Source organism: Drosophila kikkawai, chromosome 2R, assembly GCF_030179895.1.
Source record: "Drosophila kikkawai strain 14028-0561.14 chromosome 2R, DkikHiC1v2, whole genome shotgun sequence".
NCBI lineage: Eukaryota > Metazoa > Arthropoda > Insecta > Diptera > Drosophilidae > Drosophila > Drosophila kikkawai.
In genome coordinates, this window is record NC_091729.1 from 15,609,953 (window position 1) to 15,629,680 (window position 19,728).

The 19,728-nt window shown below is 42.5% G+C and overlaps 1 protein-coding gene across 2 annotated transcripts; it reads left to right on the top strand.

Moving 5' to 3' along the window:
• Positions 1 to 1,273: 1,273 nt before the first annotated feature.
• twz (BTB/POZ domain-containing protein twz) lies at positions 1,274 to 19,597 on the top strand. 2 transcript variants are annotated; one of them, XM_070284708.1, is made up of 5 exons: positions 1,274 to 1,423; positions 8,007 to 8,069; positions 17,020 to 17,127; positions 17,465 to 17,967; positions 18,148 to 19,597. In XM_070284708.1, the coding sequence occupies exons 3-5, from the start codon at positions 17,033 to 17,035 to the stop codon at positions 18,585 to 18,587; spliced, it is 1,038 nt and encodes a 345-aa protein (XP_070140809.1). In that variant the 5' UTR covers positions 1,274 to 1,423; positions 8,007 to 8,069; positions 17,020 to 17,032; the 3' UTR covers positions 18,588 to 19,597. The 2 variants fall into 2 exon arrangements, with proteins under 2 accessions (XP_070140809.1, XP_017022264.1); XM_017166775.3 differs by lacking the exon at positions 1,274 to 1,423 and adding an exon at positions 7,094 to 7,534.
• Positions 19,598 to 19,728: the final 131 nt, after the last annotated feature.

Sequence of the window (19,728 nt, forward strand, 5' to 3'; positions counted from 1 at the left end):
CTCGCACTCTGTATCTGTATCTCTGGTTCCAGCAAGCCCCTCCATATAGATATGTTTGTATATATACAAAAGTTAGCTGATGTGCCAATTCAATTATTTCTACCTACATAAGATACGATTTTTCCTTCCACATGGCACCCAGTACATACATACATACATACCGATAAATGCCATACATACACACACTCTATGCCATGTGGCATATAAAATAGTGAATGTAATTTTATTCACATGTCTGGCCGCAGGCCAATCCGTTTTGCCCGCCGGCCACAAATTGCACAGCAACAGCAACTTCGGCATCAGCATCAGCAACCCCGGAACAACGGCGCACCTCTCCTTTCCGTATCTCGGATATCGCTAGCTCTGGCTCTGTCTTCAGCCAACAATAAATACACTGGAAAATATACTTGGCTGAGAAGGGGATAATTAAATGGGGAAAAGCTAATGAAATACTAGGATTTCCTGTTGAAAAATATCAAGAAAGAGGGTTATTTTGCAACAAAATAAGTTGTGGAATATATAGTGTATTCTCTACAATTTTATAGATAGAGATTTTGGTCTCAAAAATAAAATATTTGTTATTTCAAAATATATTTAGCTACCAAGTTTCATATCAATCAAATATATATTAAAGTCTCTACATTGATTTTTGTAGCTGTACTATATGAAATCTCAGGAACTCCAATATCTTTTAAAATCGAAGTAACTTTTTAGGCTTACAAGTTTAAGCCTTTTAGTTTCTATAATTTATTATTTTAAATTTAACCTTATATTACACCTGATTATCCAAATATTTCTCTCCCTGTACCTGTATATATGCCATATTATATGCAGGGGCAACTGGAAGGGGAACGAGCTGAAATCCATCATTGGCGCATGGCCGCGGGTCACATTTGGGTTGAAATATTATAATTACAAGCGAACGCCCGGGGGCAAGGCGAGCAGAGGAAAACGGGGGGGACAAGAGCAGCGGCGGCAACGGACGCTGTAGATGGAGCTGAAACGTCGAACATTGGCATCGCATCTGTTGGCATCGCGGACTTAGCCACGCTAACAACCAGTCTGGAGCGAGCGAGAGCCAGATATATAGAAGGAGAAGGAGCAGCAGCAGGGGGAGGGAGGGCGATCTCTGCTGCGGATATGGATACTTAGTTGTAGTGGTTGTGTTTACGTTGCGGCTGATAACATCCCGTGTTGCTGCCAGATGTTGCTGCTGCTGGCCCTGGGGCCATGCAACATGTTGTAGGCAAACATGCTCGACGCCAATCTGCTTAGACCCAAACAGTCTGGCATTGTCTTCGCTTAACGGTGGTTCAGTGGGTGTATTTTGGTGCTACGCCTGTGTTTGTTTGGACAGCGGCAACTACAACTACAGCTAGAACGACAGCGACAGCGTCAACAACAAAAGGCAACGTGGTAGCAGGTGAATAACAGTTGGCCAATGTCATTTTTTTCGTAATATACCCTGTATCAGGGGAGTATGTTGAGTGGATATAGCTCTTGAGGGGTCATTATAGGGCTTAGTTAGTTTCTAGTTACTAATATTACTATTACTTTTATGCCTTTTTGAAATTTTAAGATCTGGTAATTGTAAATCTAATTAATTTTAAATTAATATAAAGGCTCTTTAGTTTTTAGGTACAATTTTAATGAAGGCTTTAAAAAAGATTCATTTTAAGTATAGAAATAGATCTATGTTTATACATTCTCCTTCAGCATTTCCTTCACCCTCCGCCAAAAAGTAGGCTATACTTTTGTAACCACCAAGGATCGGGTATTCTTTGGTCGCACATTTTATTTTTAGCATTTTTTCAAACTTGTTTTGTTTGCATTTTGGTAACTTGTTGCACGGCACGTGTTTGGACAACTGTCCTGGCTCACCGAATGCATGGGTAAGGGGTTTTTGAGCTCTCATCGGTGATATTACCACAGCTGCACACAAAGGATAATATGCGGAGAGCATATAATTTAAGAACAACATAAAGAACCGGCTGGGCCATAATTGCCAGGGAATCACAGTTTTTGTCGCCGAAATACTTGTATTCGTATATGTCCGGCAGGTGACAACCGGAATCTGGGCAGCAGATGATGGGGTACGGGGCAGAAACTGGGGGACCCTCATTATATGCAAAATGCACACAGGGCCGCCGCCGCCGCCGCTGCCGCCAGCCACTCAAACTTAACTTATTTTTAACTTGCACATTTTTGCCGAGCTGAGCTCAGTTTCTGCAGGGCCCGCGGCCATCTTAGTTGCATGTTCGAGCAATCCTTTTCCGTTCTGCCGGCCCCTCCTAACCGTTGGCAGCCCCAAAAGACGGGGGGAAATAAAGAACTGGTCCTCGCCCCGTTCATAACTCGCGGCTATATCTTCTTTTGCGTTATATATTTCCCTCATTCTGCTTGTCTTTGGATATCAACTGTCAGTTTGCGAGCTAAAAAACGCCAACGGGCTAGTTTGTAAATCATTAAAATTATGCACACACACAATATATATATACCCCGACTATGTGTGTGTGTGTGTGTTTGGGGAAGTTAGCCAAACTGCATAGGAATCATTATGCAGTTAATGACAAATGTCACGCATTGCTAATGACAAAAGGATGTCGGCAATTGACTCCTGGCCTAGCCCCTTTTGCGCCTTTCGATGAGGATGATAAGTGCCCCGCAATTAAGATTTATACAACAAATGATTGCCACTCTCGCCAGTCCAGCTTTCTCTCCGGTCACCCGAAGGGGTGTGGGATGTATCATATATATTTATGAAGTTTGGCAATTAAGTTTGGGTTCAGAAAATAATTTAGATGCTTTCTTTTTTTAGGGGGAGTTTGAGTTGAAAATATATTATAAAAAAAATATTAGTGATGGATAATCTTTTTTAAACTATTTTATACATTATAAATGGTATCTTAAAGAAATTTCTAGATTATTTCAAATATAAAATCTATAATTTAAATATTAATTAATTCATTATTTTGAAATAAGTCGAAAGTTAAAAAAAGACAGATGAAAATGAAATTATATATTGCAGTTCTCCTTAATAAATCATTAACTTTGAGTTACTTAATTTAATTCCTTATTCATTTCCCTATAAATTTACTAAATTTGCTTTATGGTTAAACCCATTAACCACCGATATTGGCCCTTTAAAAGCCGCTACACAAATATTTTCTTAAGAGGCGGGAAGGCAGCGCTGTTACATGATTACCATTCAAATGTTAATGTAAATGTTGTGTGCCACATATGGATGAATGGTTAACTGGATGGATGGATGGATGAATGCTTGAATTGATGGCTGATATATGTGGACGCTGCAGTTCGGTCGTGCGTTAAAAATTTAACGCGAATTTCAGGCTGCGGCGGCAAAAATGGCATCATTAAGTAAAAGCCCTGCGGCCAGACATTGTGAATTTTATGAGCCTTTTCATATATACACACACACATCCGTATGGGTGTATGTTTTTGTTGTTTGCTGTTGTTGGTGTTCGTACAACGCGTATCGTTAATAATAAAAAATATATGTACACATATATATATTTTAAAATACTATACACACTCGCAAACACACATAAATAATAGTAATAATAAAAAAATCACAATAATGATGTAGCTGTTATGGTGTCGGCCAGCAAGGAGCAGCAAAAAAGAAAAATCTGCGAAAATTCTCAGCATATGTGTGTTTGGGCGGTTCGCAATACCATATATATTCGTATTCGTATTCGCATTTATATTGATTGACAAGCAAATGCACAAGCCTTGTATAAATATGCAATATGCAATATGGGCGGCGGCCCGTTGCTGCAGGGGGCGTGGCGCGTGGGCTACTTTAAAAAGCCATCAACAAATAATTACAAACGGAACGAAGCTGAATGTCGACGCTGATTTCTGAGCTGATCCCACAGAGAGCATTCGTTTTTACCAGCAGATATATGTAGCACATATACATATATATATGTGAGATATATATATATATATATATGTATGTGTGGGATATGCGAGTCCTGCAGCTGCACCCACTCTCCGCAGTCCCTCGTCCTCTGGCCCGCGGTGATCCAAACAATAAAGCATAAAGCGCGCCGCACACATTTTGTCGAATTATTTTGTTGGCAGTCCGCTGGCGGCTAACTGCAGCAAATTGGCTTGAAATATTGGTATTGCCATATGTATGAGTTCGTATATGAGTGACTGAATACGACTCTCTCCTCTGCTTCACTCTGCCCTGCTTTACCCCTCCTCTGTGTGCGTGAGCTTGTGATTAAAAAAATATTTAAAATGGCAAAAACGCAAAGCGACGTCAAAATAAAGGAGCTCTCCCGCCTCCAGCTCCTCCCGCGCCCTCGCTTGAAACAATAAAAGAGCCCCTCGGAAAACCCACTCCATCCCCAAGCGGGTTCTGAGTGAGTGAAATGAGCGATAAAATTGCAACAATTTCCACTCGTCGTAGGCAGGGCCGCTGATAAATATGAAAAATGGAAATGTTAGTGAGCGGCCACAATAAGCATATATGTTTATAAGTTTTTTAGGGATCATTTCGATATGTTTTTGAAGTCATGAAATGAAAAATAATTCAATATTTAAAACTAAATATATATATAAATGAATTTGGCTAATGAATAAGTATATTCTGTGATACTTTTGAAGTTTTCTAATTATATTTTAATTAATTAACTATTATTAAGTTAATATGTCTCAAAAAATGCATAAAATATTAACAAAGTTCAGAGAATTTCATTTTCATAATATTTATGTATTGTACGAATTTTTAAAATATTTCAATCATAGTTTCCTGCCACCTCGTATCACGCGACCATCTCTAAGTCAGATCGAAAATTTCTGCAGCGGGCAAATATAGCGGAATATTATTGCGGCGCATATACTTCAAAATGAATATGGCCGGGGGACAAATAAGCGAGCATTCCGAAACAATTGCCAATGAAAAATGATGCGGCACAACTCTCGGCAGTAGGGGTTGGGTGGGTTCTAGAGAGGTAGGGGTTTGCTGTTATTCCACCCACCGCAGGCGTTTTCCTAGCAGCCAGTGGGTGGAAAGTTCGCACTCATTTTAATTACAGCTGCCTAACTGCAGGCCTCACTGTACCGGCTCTCTCAGTTGCTCTCTGGAAGCACTAAAAAGAAAGTAGAGTAAAACTTAAATATTTGACATAAAAATTATATATTATGTAATTTAGTTTGCAAAATTATTTGAAAGACTAATAGAAGCCTAAGAAACGAATTCAAAATATTTATTATTATTGTTAAAAATGATTTTTAGAAACCTTTTAATATTGAAAAAGATTTAAAAAGATAGAGAAGATAGCTTCCTCTTTTCCGGAAGCCAAAATTTGTATACCCTTGCTGTTTGCCTTTGGAATTTGAATTTTTCCGAATACAAAATCATTCATAACTCAGCTAAAAATACATTAATTTTAATTCGGAAAGCTTTTTTGTGCTAGTTTTTATTAGATTAAAAAACCAGCAAATAAAGTTTTAAATATAAAAGAAATAAAATTTTTGTTAAAATTTTGAAAATTTTAATGATGTAACCCCTTATAAAATTTTTAAAAAATTTCAAATTTTATGTTTTCATCAGGCATGGCTAGATCGACTCGCCTGTTCATGCTGATCAAGAATATATATGGTTTATATGGTCGGAAATGACTTTTTCAATTCTAAATTTAAAAAAAATGGTACCTTTTTAACCCAAATTATTGATTCTTTTAAGACAATTGCCATTCCAAGTGTATGATTCTCTTTCCCGCTCGTGTTTTGAAACACGTCCCCAGGCGTATTTATCACAAGTTTTTCTTTGCATTGCCGCCGGGCAACAAAATATTTCAGCTGCCTCCGTCGCAGTCGCTCGTCGGAATGCCCCGAGGCGCTTCAGCCCGGCTCAGGCTCAGCTTCAGCTCTGCTCTGCCCTGTCTAGCCCCGCTCTTCGTACCGCCGAAGCCTCTGCCGCTGCCGCTGTCGCCGTTGCCGTCGTCGCCGCTGGTTCTTCAAAGTCTCTGGAGCTGATGCCGCACAAAGTTTCATTTCGTTTGGCCGCCGGCATCAGCGTTCTATGCTTTGTCATTAACACAAACACGCACATTGGCACACACACACTCACACACATACTCTTGCAAACGGACGCGGGGCACAACTGGAGGGTGTTAGGTGTACATGCACCCATACACCCGCACACACACTTCGCCAGGGGCAACAAAAACACACACACACAGGCTTTGATATTTACAATTATAGAATATCGGCCATATATAGAGATGTTCCTGGCGTGATTAATGCAATGTCTGCCATGGAATTCATTATACACTTGAAAAATGGAATTAGGTGAAAGATATGGGTTTTTAAATTAAAGAAATTACAATAAAATACAATATCTTTTGGCTTGATTGAGTAATAAATTAATATTTTCTGGCTTAGAAACGAATACAACATTGTTTAAATTTAAGAAGATTTTGATAATTTTTAAAATATTAATACAATTTCCCAAGATTTTATTTTATTTACTGAAAATCAATAACTCAAAAACCTTAAACCCTGTCAGCCTAATGAAATATTATTACTCTGCGAGTGTATTATCACTAATTAAATGCATCGATTTATAAGCCAAGCGAAAGCATTTTAGCCAAAGCCAATTGTTCTATTTACAGTTACAATGTTAATTGCGGCAGCTTAGTTGCAACCAGCTGCAACAACAACTACGAACAACTGCAACAACGGAGCACTTAAACCGGAAATAGACTATTAAACGTTCACACGCAGCCCCCACACTCACACTTACACTCACGTCGACACACACACACGTACACAGCATCATATGGTGCGAAAGCCAAGCAGCAGCTAAACAACAAACGCATCAGCTCTCTTTCGCTCTCTCTCTCTCTCTCCGGCTGCTGCTCTCTCTCAAGGTCGTCTCAACACAGAAGACGCCAGCAACGAACTCCACCCGCACACAGGGGCTCCCCACAACGAGCTCCAACGTCGAACTGCAACTTTCGAAGGTAGCAACCTCGAACAAGGCGCAACATCGATGCGATGGCAGTGCCGGGGTTGAAACTGGAACTGATAATTCAGTTGGAAAATAAAACTCGTGGCGTGCGGTTGATTCCCTAGATTCTACTCTCGGCCTTTGAGTGCGTGTGTAATTGCCTTGATTGATAACCGTTGGCCAATTTCATTAGCTTTTCCATTTTCAAATAGTCTTTTCCATTTTGTCGGCCATCATTTGACGCGAATGCTAGTGAGGTAAATTGCGAGCGCTTAAAAGTAGGCAACACTCTGCGGTCTAACGGCAAACAAGCGGAAACGGAAGTAAACACTTGAAGCACTCCGTTAACAGTTAGCGCGCGCGATCGCTCTTTTTTGAATTTGCATAGAAGCGAAGCTTAGTTGGAGCTGATCTCAAATTGAAACTCGAAAGCGTGCCGCATATTTCCAGAATAAAAACCTAAAACACACACAGAGTTTATTTATCTACGCGCGCGTTGTAATTAAAAAGAGTTAAAGTGCATTTCCTAAATATACCAACCTTTTTGTGAGTCCCTTAAGAAGATCAACAACTTTTAGGATCTCTATTTTTAAGGGGTTCTTATATATTTAATTGTTTAAGGAATTTATAAAGGGCACCCATATTTTATTCCATTTAAAACTTGTTTAATTAATCAATTGCAGAAGTTAATATGTTAGTTATTTAAACCATTTAATTTTTGAGAAACTTTTATAAATAATCCAAAATTAATCAATTACTTTTTATTTTCTACAGTTTTCTTTCATTTATAATTTTTGTTTTCAAATATTTTTATTTGTAGCATCAATAAAATAAAAGTTTTTAGTTAAATAAAGCTAAGAATACTTCATATTACATTTAAATTTGTAGCCAAGATCAATCCTTATAAAAAAAAATAAAAATATAAAATGTTTCCCTTAACTTAACCTTTTAAATTCCACTCATAAACCCTTAACTAATGCATATTTTATTATTTTTCTCTTCCCAATAATAAAAACAGAACTCCGTTTGTTGCATTGGATCAACGATCGCCGTTGACGGTGGATTCCTCCTGCCCCAAACGGTAAGACCAAAAAAAAAACTTTTCATTTGCAAAAATGCCCCAAATCCCTGCCAGCCTCGGAGCTGGCCAATAAATTAGTTTAAAAAAAGATTCTGTAATAAACGAATTTTTGACACACAACACACAGCATCGACAGTGGAGAAGTCCGAGTTGCAGGCCCACCCGATCCCTCTCCCCCTCCCTCTTCTCCCTTTTGCTTCGTTCGGTTTGGTTTTGGCCAAAAAGGCCTCGGGCAACTGATTTTCGTCTCTCCCACATGCCAAGTCAGAAATTGTGCGCCATAAACGAAGACTGTTTAAAAAAAAAAAAAGAGAGAAGAAAAAATTATGCGCCTCAAGTGCTCTGTGCCCGCACCAAAGGAGAAATAAACAAAAGTAAGAAGAGTAACCGAGGCAAGGGGCTGGGACTGGGACTGGAACTGCGACTGCGACTGGGACTGGGGGATTGAAAGAAAAAATCATACAAAATTCGCCTCGAGCATTTTTGGGCAACCTTAGCCCCCGGCTGAGTTATGTGTGCAGACGAGAACGAGTCGCATTATTTTTTCTACCTTAAAGGCTATAAAATACGATGGTGCTGGGTGCCGAGGTCGAAGGAGGGGGCATGACCGGTTGGTTGTATTGTGGCTGCTCGAAAACTAAGCGGCCAAAAGATGACCCCGGGGCCAAATGCTGGCACAAACATACATACATCTATACGGCCACACTCGAACAACAAAATTTTTGTTTAGCAAGCGAATCGGTGAATCGGTATCCGTGAGAGTCGTACGCCAGTTTTCTACTTTTTATAAGTTCAAGATATTTTTTCCAGGAGTTTCTGAGTCCGCCGGATAGGCAGGTTTTCCGTATATTCAAAGTTATCAGCTTGTCCGCGAGTTCCCCTGTCCGCTAATTTATCCCACTGTCCTTTAGTCTGTCCTTAAATTCCACTGTCCATTGATCCGCTGCCAAGTCAGGAGGCAAAGTTCATAGGAAGACTAGCTGCTGCAGTCTGAAAAATTGTATTCAAATAGGGAAACCAGCAGGCAGGCAGCACAGCCAAGAAGTGGCAGGCGACCTTCGTGTGGAAGCAACTGGTTTTGGTTCGGGTTTATCTCCCGCTCTTTTTTTTCTTCGGTTTTTGTTTTTTCGCATGCCAGACACAAGGAGAATACCCGCACAAGAGGCGGAGTCAAAGTCTTGTTTGTTTGTCTGTTTGGCTGCGCGATTCCTCCTGCCGCTCATTGTCAGGATCTCTCACACTCAAGCCATAGCCTGCCCCCCCGAGTTAATTTGTTTTCGTTCAGCGGATGCAGGCCTCAGCTACTTGGCTTCGCATTCACATTCCCCATACCCATTTACATCCACATTTACGGCCTATACCTGCTACTGTTTGGCATTTCGCAAGTTGCCAGCAAACCGGCAACCGGCGGCAAAGTGATTTCCATTACGAGCCAATAGTCAAAGGCCTCAGCTGCATTCGAATGCCGCCGAGTGGCATTCGGGACTGAGACTGTGGCACAAAAGCTCTTAACACGCTGTGTGTTAATTAAGCTGCAATTCGGCATCATTACCAGCATCAACATTGCGCGCTGCCAATTTGCCACCGACCGAGCGCGTTTTGGCCAATTTACCGAAGGGGTACGAATTTAGGCTATCGCGTAACTGGCTGATAATGAGATATTGGATTAGGTAAATGATTAAGTGGGGTATTTTTGGGAGTTTATTTTAATGTTAATCAAATTGATTGTGATATATAAAGTGTTTTTAAAAGGTTAATTTTACATTAAATATTGGTAAGCTTGGCTTATAGAGAACTCTAGTTGAATATTAACTTTAATATTATAAAGAAAAATAATTTTAGATTTCTTACATCTCTGTCTATGCCTATTAACATTATTCTTTATATTTATAATTTATTTTTATTTTTATTTGAATTTTTAAATGAAACAAACCTTTACCTCTAGCACACCTCAAAGTAGTACTTTTTTTCTAGTGAAATTCCTACCTTACTCTACCCTTAAAAACCTGCTCTCATTCTTAATCCCCTGCCTAATCCCCTGAACTCCATACCCTGGATTAACCCATATGAAAACCGATGCCGATTCTTTGCCCAGAAATGCACCTGCAACAGAGAGTGGACTTGGCTTCAGTTGCTTTTGTGTTGCATCTGCTGTTGACGGGTGTGTTCATGCTGCTGCTGCTGCTGCTGTTGTCGGTGTGTTGTTGCTGTTATTGGCTGCGATATGCACACGCAAATTGCACCAATTAGGCTGGGTGCATTGTCTGCCGCTGCCAGTTGCAGTGGCAATTGCAGGACTCGCCCCTGAAATGGGTTTTGTGGCAAGGACTGCGACTGGTTTTCTGGCTACCATTTTCCAGTTCCCATTGTTTGGGCGCCGTTCGAGTGGAATCGTGGCTGTTAATTATTATGTACACTTGATTAAGTAGCACGGGCAATCACAGAGGTACTCACTCCTACGGCGTTCCCCCTCCATTCCCCCCTCTTTTCGGGGCCACGCTGCGTATGCGCAATGTTTTCCTTTATGGCCACTTACCCATGCCAAGCCAGGCTCATCCTTTGCGCTTTTGACTTTCAATTCAATTTTCGAATTTAGCCGTATGAAAACATCGTATCTGTAGGTAAGGACACAACACACTCCTACGCCCGTAGATTTATCCTGCATATATTTATATTTTGCTTGTCGTTGTTGTTGCCGTTGCTTCAGTTTTTCCCCGAGTTGGCCTGAGTAATGTTTGCTCTGCATATGTAGCTCCGAAGCTCGCCTCCTTCCCTCTTTCCTGCTGACTGAGTGAGTGAGCCATATGCAGCGCAATCGTCGTTTTTATTTAATATTTTCTAATAAATTTTTCAAAGTTTATTTTTGAAAGCCTCGCAGCGTTTTAATATCTGCTGCTCCAGTGTATGCCGGGACTCCAGTTACTCACTCAACTTCTGCCAGACTTCCCTTCACTCCCACACACACACACACACCCATAGAGGCATCCCAGTATTTCCCCGTATATATTCATATATATATCGCATATATTTGTACAATTTGCCATGGCGCACACATTCTGCAACTTTGGCTAACAATTTTCGTGGCAAGAGCGGAGAGCTGGAGCAGCAGCAGTAGGCGAGGCGGGAGGATCCTGGACTGATTTCCCATATGCCGCAGCTCCAGCTCCGCTTTGGACCCTTTGGCTAAAGACGACGTCGACGCAGAAGTTGGATGCGGGGATTCAGGGATGTGGAACAACGGGATGCCGGCAGTGCCGGGTTGGTAAAGGAGTTTGGGGCTCTCCTAGTTTTGGCTTTTTGTGTTTTACTTGGACCGGCTGCGAGGACTCCTCCTGCCTGACTGCCCGGCAAAAGTTTTTCATTTGCCTGCTCATCAGCGTTTTGATTTTGGTTTTGGCCAACTGAGAAAGGAAAACAAGACGACGCTGCCTTGGCCTCTTCTCTACTACCCCCACTTTTCTGCTTCTGCCCAGCATAGCCTTGGGCCTTGGATTCTTCTCAACTTGTCCGCAGGACATTTTGCAGATTTTTCCTCTCTCTCTCACAGCGTGTGTGTTTACTTTATGTTTGTCTTGGCTATGTACACAAGAGCCTTCCCGCATTCCCTTATCTGAAGCTCCCCGGAGTCGCAAGTTTGCTTTCTTTTTCTTGCCTAATTGGAATCCTCCAGCCCCGCGTCTGGAGGAGTCTGTCTCCTCCTCCTTCTCCTCCTCCTCGTCCTGCGTCAAATATAATCTTTTGCTGCAAGTGTTGCAGTTTGATAAATCTTCTTCGCCCCGAATGTTTTCGTATTAACTTTCGAGGTGAATCTCTAGCACTGCAGTCGACGTCACAGTCGGCGACTTAGCTGGAGGCGTTTTAAAATTGAGATAAGATTTTGCCTCGAAAACTTTCGTTTTGCTTTTTTCTTATTTTCCTATTTTTATGCTTTTTATTTTGTGTATGTGTGTGTGGCTCTCCTCTGTGTTTTGTTTTGCGAGCTGGAGCAGGAGCTGGATATGCCTGGGGAGCCTTTGGGGCCATGAGACGGGGACCAACTTCGGTATGATATCTTTAAATGCAGGCGGCACGGCACACACATGGCCCTCGCCCGGGTATAAGCCAAAGCCAGAACGGACACGACTAGACTTACCTACCAATCGCAAAAGTTTGCGCCTGCAGCGGCATACCCACATCCTTACCCTTATCCTTCGGTTCCTGCTTTGGACTGAGCACTGCTAACTACGGACTATGGACTGTGTACGGGGTGGGTGTATCCTTGCGGTTACTGGCTATGTTGCCGCTCCTTTGTTGTTGTTGCTGCTGCTGCTGCTGTTGCTCTCGTTGCCCTCAGCATTGCAAGGATAAATGAATGAGGAGGCACCACACACACACACACATGCACACTCTGGGATTCTTCGTATGAGAAGCCCCGAAGGAAGCAGCCGCCCACTGAAAAGGCAAGGAAAGGGATGGAGTGGCTGGATGGAGCGTACCCAAGTTTCAATCCCACCTTTTGCCCGAGTACAGTGGGCACTCGCTCATGCAGAGTCCTCCCAGTGGATTACATTCGGGGAAATCCCCACCCCCGAGTATACGGTGGTGATGAATAAGCCCCCACCTTTGGTTAGTCCTTTGGACCCTAGTTCCGCCCGGATTCCGAGCTTCATGCTCCGTGCTCCTTGGCTTGGCTTGGCTCGCTTTCCTTGCTTGGTTTCGTTTCGTATCCATCCATGATTTCCGCACTAATTCCAAACGATCGCCGCGGGCCTAGTCAGCTTTTGCCCTTTTTCGCTAGTCCTCTCGCTCTCTCCCACTAGCTGGCCTGCTCTTTCTACACTGAAAGAAATTATTAATAAATTGGAGAAGAAAGGAGCATATAAATCTAGGTACTTATAAGAAAATAATGAGCGATGTGAGTAGTAGATCATCAAAAATAAATATTTAACTTAAATAAAATAAATCTTAATCTTTTTAAATATTCAATATAAATTAAGATTTATTTGGAAATGTATTTATTTATTGAAATACAAATTGTTATTGAAATTAAATTTAATTTAACGAATCAATAATCAAAGAAGAAAGATGACTTTTGGGACTTTAAAGAAACTATCCAGACTGTAGCTTCTATAATATTTATTGAAAATATTCCTATATTATACCCACTTTTTTCTAAGTGCATCTGGCAACCAGGACACTCGGGCTGTCTGGTCTGGCCTTTGTGTGCGGAAGGTTGGCTGGCCGCAGGACATTTTCTGGGGTTACATAGTCAGCGTCGCAGTCGTCAACGTCTGATGCTCTCTGCCTAGGTGTGTGTCGCTATCTCGGCGAGGGTGTGTGTGTGTGTGTGTGTATTGTGAGTGTGCCGGTGTGGTGTGCACTTTAGCTCATTTCTTGGCTTTTGTTTTCGCTTTTGTCCTGTTTTTGGGCGGGAAGGTAGAAATCTAGTCAGACCCTCAAACCAAGAACTGAAACTGGAATGGACAAGACAGGAGGATTGGGGATGAGGTCCTAGATATCCTCCCGACACTCGAACATTGAGCATGTGCCAACGGCCAGTTTCGTCCATAATTCCTTTTTGGAAAATGGTTTCGCCTGAGGCCCGGCTGCATCATCCTGGACCCTGGGACTTTGGTCTACGAAACCTGATATTCAGCTCCGAACTCACAATCTCAACAATGGCAAACTAATAAGCTCACAGCCATCGGTCCCGCTCTGGCCAATGGTAAACATGTGCGGGCTGAAACATGAAACTCTGGCCAAATCGAACGCCTCGAAGGAGGACTCCAAACTCCTCCTCCTGCTGCTGCAAATATGCAGCAATGCCAAGAGTTAAGAGTTAATGGCATTGCCATTAAAAGCAGTATGGCGCCACAGAAAGATGTCAAATGATGGCCAACAGAAAGGCCGACTGCAGGATGTCGGGATGCCAGAATGTCGAGATGCCCAGGCCAGGGCCAGGGCAGCGGAGGGAAGTCGCTTGACAAATATGACTACGGCAAAGGCAACTCAACTCTTCAAAATTCATATCGGGCAAGAGATGAGAGCGTGAGAGCATGGCACAAATAAATATTTATGTGAATAAATTGAAAAACCTTTTTGTAAGTCAAGTAATTTTAATAATTGTTCTTCTCTTTGCAAATTTTTTTAAGCGAAAAAATGTCTATACATCAAATTAAAGATTTTTGTAAGGTTTACCATTTCCATTTGAACAAATGTAGCCCTTAAAAATATTACTTTGTATGCTCTATAAAATTTGAATAAATATTTTTAAAAATTATAGTAATAGTATAAATTATAATTTAATATTATTTTTGATCTTCAAGACCTTCTGATATATTTTCTCATCTCTAAGCCTCATCTCAAGTGTAACCAAAGGCGATGCGAAGAACTCCACTAGCTCTGCTCTCCCCTATTGCGCCCTGCCGGCAGCCTTGTCCCTCCCTGCCCCTCCCCTTGAGCCCCCCCCTTAGCCCAACCTTGTTTTGGCCCCCCTTAACCCGCTCCTTGTTGGTCCTGCTACTAGACGGCATAGAAAAGATACCGCCGAAGGCGATAATGGACTAGAATAGGATGCAAACTGCAGTGCTTGTCTTATATACAATACCGTTAGCTTAGGGTGTCCACACACACACACACACGTACAGAGTAGATACAGGTGCATATATATATGTGTGTGTGTGTCTTTTGCTTGTGTTGTTGTTGTTGCACCTGCTCAAGTGGGCCGCAAAGCAATTGAAATTGAATTGTTTGTGTGGCAAGCCGGAGTTCCAGGCATTGCATATTTTGTGGCTGCAACTGCAGCAGCAGCAGCAGCAGCTGCTGTGACCAAAAAGGAAGGAAGGAGTGAAGGTGACCAAGGAGCTGTTGCTAAAGGGTGAAAGTGGGTGGGGAATTCCGGGGGTTTATTCCTTGGATATTGGCCAGGAAACCATTAAGCCAGATCCCCATAAACGAATAGCCAATGTTTGATTGAACGCATTACTTACGCTTTATAATTGCCGTAAATTAATAAAACCCCCAGCTAGCAAGCTCTCTCTTTCTCTCCATCTCTCTCTCTCTCTCTTATTCTTTCTCTCCTGCTCGCTTCATGGCTGCCATGAGAATCGCCTTGCAGGCATTTATTTTGTGCAATTTTTTTGTGGCACTGCTTGTGGTTTTTATTTGCTCTACCAGCAACTCTATTCGATGCTTTTTTTCTAGCTTTTCTTTTCCACCGCATCTAGCACTCGAACCCCGTACACTCATGTCCTCCTCCTCCTTCTCCTTCTGCTCTCCCCTGCTCATTCCCATTCGCATTTGAATGTTCATGTAGTTAAAGTTAATCAAATCGTAATTACCCAGCCCCAGTCATTTGGCCGTAGGGCTCCAAACATTTAAAAAAAAAAGCAAACTTGTTTAGCTACATGGTCAGCGAAGAATTGCAGGGCAAAGCGAAGATCTGATGCTCTCTTTGAGGGAGAGTTTTATGGGAAGAACTAACTAAGATTGTAGATAGATTTTTAGATTAAGTTATTGCATTTTAAAGAGTCTTCTTTTATTTATAAAATTATTTAAATAATTTTCAAAGGTTTTTTATTCAAGAAGAAAGCTAATATCACATAATTTCATGTCTTTAGATATATTTAATATTCCTAGTAAATTCTCTTGTCTAGTAACATAATTCCTTATGAAACTACACAACCTTTTCAACCTTAAAAACCTCCTCTACTTGCATTCATAACCCAAGAGAACTGTCTGTCTGTTTGGCCAGGCTAATGTGCAGAAAACATGAGCACATTTGTCATGTGGGAAAACTCGTTTCAGTTGCCTTACTCGCTGCCTGATTGAGTTTTATTAATTTTGTGTTCCTGCAGTCAGGAAACTGATACTGATGATGATGATGATGCTGAATACCATATCACCATAACGGCTTAGCTCTGGCCATGCTCGCCAGATTTAGATGTGGCTGGAGCGCGGCTCACTTGGTAATTGGTGTTGACTTTGTTAAGACGGCACAAACAGTGGTTGCGCATACGCCATGTGGCACGCATACGACTGACACGTCATAATTGACGTACATATGCTCTCAAACCCACATCGCACACCCGCCCCCTCGCAATCCAGCCATTTCCCGCGCCTCCAAACAATGTGATTTTCGTGTGAAATTTGACTCGCAAGCCCCTCGGGCCAAAGGCCGAACCAAAACGATGCACTCGATGGCCGTTAACATTAACTGCACCGATGGCCCGCCGCCCGGTTTCGGTTCAAACAGTTTCAGACCCTGTTTGGCAGGCTGGCGATTTTGTCTTGTCCACGACGACCCAGGCCGCGGAGAGACGATCGCTTAGGGCCCAAAGCCCCGTAACCGAGATGGAAACGCAGTGAAAAACCAAATATTCCCACACAATCGGCCCAAGACTATGCACCATATGAAATATATATATGTAAATACACTAAAAGAAAATTGAATATATTATTATAAATTATTATAAATTAGAAAATAAGATCGCATATTAATTTAAGATTTTAGAATAGTAAAAAATATCGACTTAAAAAACGAGGCCATAAATTGACAAAAAACCAGTGACTGTCAAAAGTAATAAATATATTCAGATTCAACATTAAAATCTTAATTAATTAAGTCTTTTTGGGATAGATAATATTTTCTTGAAGTGTACTTACTTGAACTGGACCCCCCAACTCCCCCTAAAAACCCTTTTATATCTCCCTGTGTGTGTGTGTGTGAACTTTTATGGGTCCCTGTGGAGAGCTGTAAGCGATATTTTCGTTGTCACGTTTGCTGTCCTTCATCGTTGTTGCTGTTCGTAATCAGAGTCAAGTCAATTTCCAATTTTGGTTAAGGGGCCTCAATCGGTTCTCATGATTAGCCTCTTGGTGATGCCTGCCCTGACTTACAACCGATTATAACCGCTAACACAATTAATTAATTACTTTAATTAACAAATATTTATTACCAATTTCTTTGCAGGAAAAAATGCGATATGGATCGAGAGCGCGAAAGAGATGTCAAGGCCCTGGAGCCACGCGACTTGTCCTCCACGGGCCGCATTTATGCCAGAAGCGACATTAAAATCAGGTAGGTCCTGGGGGATTTCCAGAAAAACAAGAGAAAAATTCTCTTATAAAGATCTTAAATTGAAAAATGTGAAGTGTCATAGCAGCTTAATTTAAAATATATAATCATTTAAAGCTTGGTTTCTTTTGATTTTCTTTAAAAATAAAAAGTTTATTTTAATTTCCAACTAAACTTGTAGAATTATTTATGGTATTTAATTTCAAAGATATAGCAGTTCATCCCTCATATAATGAAATGTCAGGACTCTTTTCTCCCCTGCAAATAAACCAACTCCCCTTTATTGTCGCCACCCATCTCATTGTGAATTCGTGAATTCCGTTTCCGCTTTCGCCTGCAGCGCTTCGCCCACCGTCTCGCCAACGATCTCAAACTCCTCTTCGCCCACGCCAACGCCGCCCGCCAGTTCCTCAGTGACCCCCCTGGGGCTGCCAGGGGCGGCGGCGGCCGCTGCGGCCGTGGCAGCTGCTGCTGCCGCCGGCGGTGCCGGATCGGCGGGGGCCAGTTCCTATTTGCACGGCAACCACAAGCCCATCACAGGTATACCATGCGTGGCAGCCGCCTCCCGGTACACGGCACCGGTGCACATCGATGTGGGCGGCACCATTTACACCAGCTCCCTGGAGACGCTCACCAAGTATCCGGAGTCAAAGCTGGCCAAGCTCTTCAATGGCCAAATACCCATCGTCCTGGACTCACTGAAGCAACATTACTTCATCGACCGGGATGGTGGCATGTTCCGTCACATTCTGAACTTTATGAGAAACTCAAGACTTCTGATTGCCGAGGACTTTCCGGATCTGGAGCTGCTGCTGGAGGAGGCGCGCTACTACGAGGTGGAGCGTAAGTATTACTATATCCCACATATTTCCATTATTTTCTCCCTGTGCACACACTGGCCCTCGTTATGGCCACCAGCGTTTATAGCCCGCTAATTTGTTCTTCTCCCTTGTCTTCCCTCTCCATGGCCACCTCCTCTACTTCATCTCCATCTCCAACTGGAACTCCGACTGATGCCTGCAGCGATGATTAAGCAGCTGGAGAGCATGCGCAAGGATCGCGTTCGTAATGGCAACTATTTGGTGGCGCCACCCACACCCACTCCGCCGACGCGCCACATCAAGACAAGCCCGCGGACGAGTGCGTCGCCGGAGTGCAATTACGAGGTCGTGGCGCTGCACATCTCACCGGACCTGGGCGAACGCATAATGCTATCGGCGGAGCGGGCACTGCTAGACGAGCTCTTCCCGGAGGCCAGCCAGGCGACACAGTCGAGTCGCAGCGGCGTGTCCTGGAACCAGGGTGACTGGGGGCAAATCATTCGCTTCCCGCTCAATGGCTACTGCAAGCTAAACTCGGTGCAGGTGCTCACGCGACTGCTTAATGCCGGCTTCACCATCGAGGCCAGCGTGGGCGGTCAACAGTTCTCCGAGTATCTACTGGCACGGCGCGTTCCAATGTGATAGGCTCTGGCTGCGGCACCAGCTCCAGCAACAGCCCCCTCCTACCTGGAGGCTGCTCCTCTGGCTGCTTTGGCCCTGGCCCCAGCTCCATCTGAGGCAGCACAGGCTGCCTTGGCTGCTGCGGCTTCTGTCTCCGGTTCCGGTGCTGTCCCTCTGCGACGCGGGCGCCTAATCCATGTGCGTTGCAAGCGCTAATTGCCGCTCGAGGGGGTTAATTCAAGATGACGATGACGAGATGGAGTGGCTCGAAGTGGGGGGGAGGGAGAGCTTACAGCCCATAAAACACTTTACTCTTAAAATTAAGTTTAAGCAGGAAAAATATGGAGAAAGAGAGAGGGCTTCAGCTTCACACCCCCCAAAACTATATAAATCAGATTTCTCGCTGCCACTCCTGGAAGAAGAGAGGTCGAAGCTGTCTTTAATGCAAGTTCTGAATCTGAATCCAAATGTTATTTAATGTTTATCAACTAAGTTTGCTGGCACACTGGACACCATCCCAAACACACACACACACTCGTGCGTATTATTTAGCATTTAGAGAGCCAAGAGCCCAGCACTGATTTTGTTTATTAGCCTTGCGTTTAAGTCGAATATTGTTTTCCCTAAGCGTACTCTAATACATTATATATAAATATAAATATATATAGATGTATGACACACACACACACCTACTGCTAAGGACCTTGAGTTGTTCCATCGGCCAGAGATCGTGTCGCTGGCGTAAATTATTAAAAGGGAGAACTATGGTAGCCGTAATATTAAAACTCTCGAGATCGCAGCGAAAATAGTTTTGTAGAACACATAATTGATGTAATTGAACTTTTATGAATGTAAACTATGGAATAACATTTTCAATATATACGAACCGACATCTAAATAGTCTACACCAATTCAAATACGAATCCAATTACATGCAAATATAGTTATATATATTCAACAAAGTACAGTTTGCGACCACGCCCTCTATAGAACAGCCAAACATTCGAATTGTCTCAATTGAGTATTTAAATAAAGCCACAAAATACGTGTAACTAAATGGTTTCTTTGTTTTATTTGGGAAAATGGGTAAATGTTTAAATTTAACGGAAAATGCTTCTGTACCGGAAGTGAGCTAAAAGTTGCCAGATTTAGCTGCATGCCT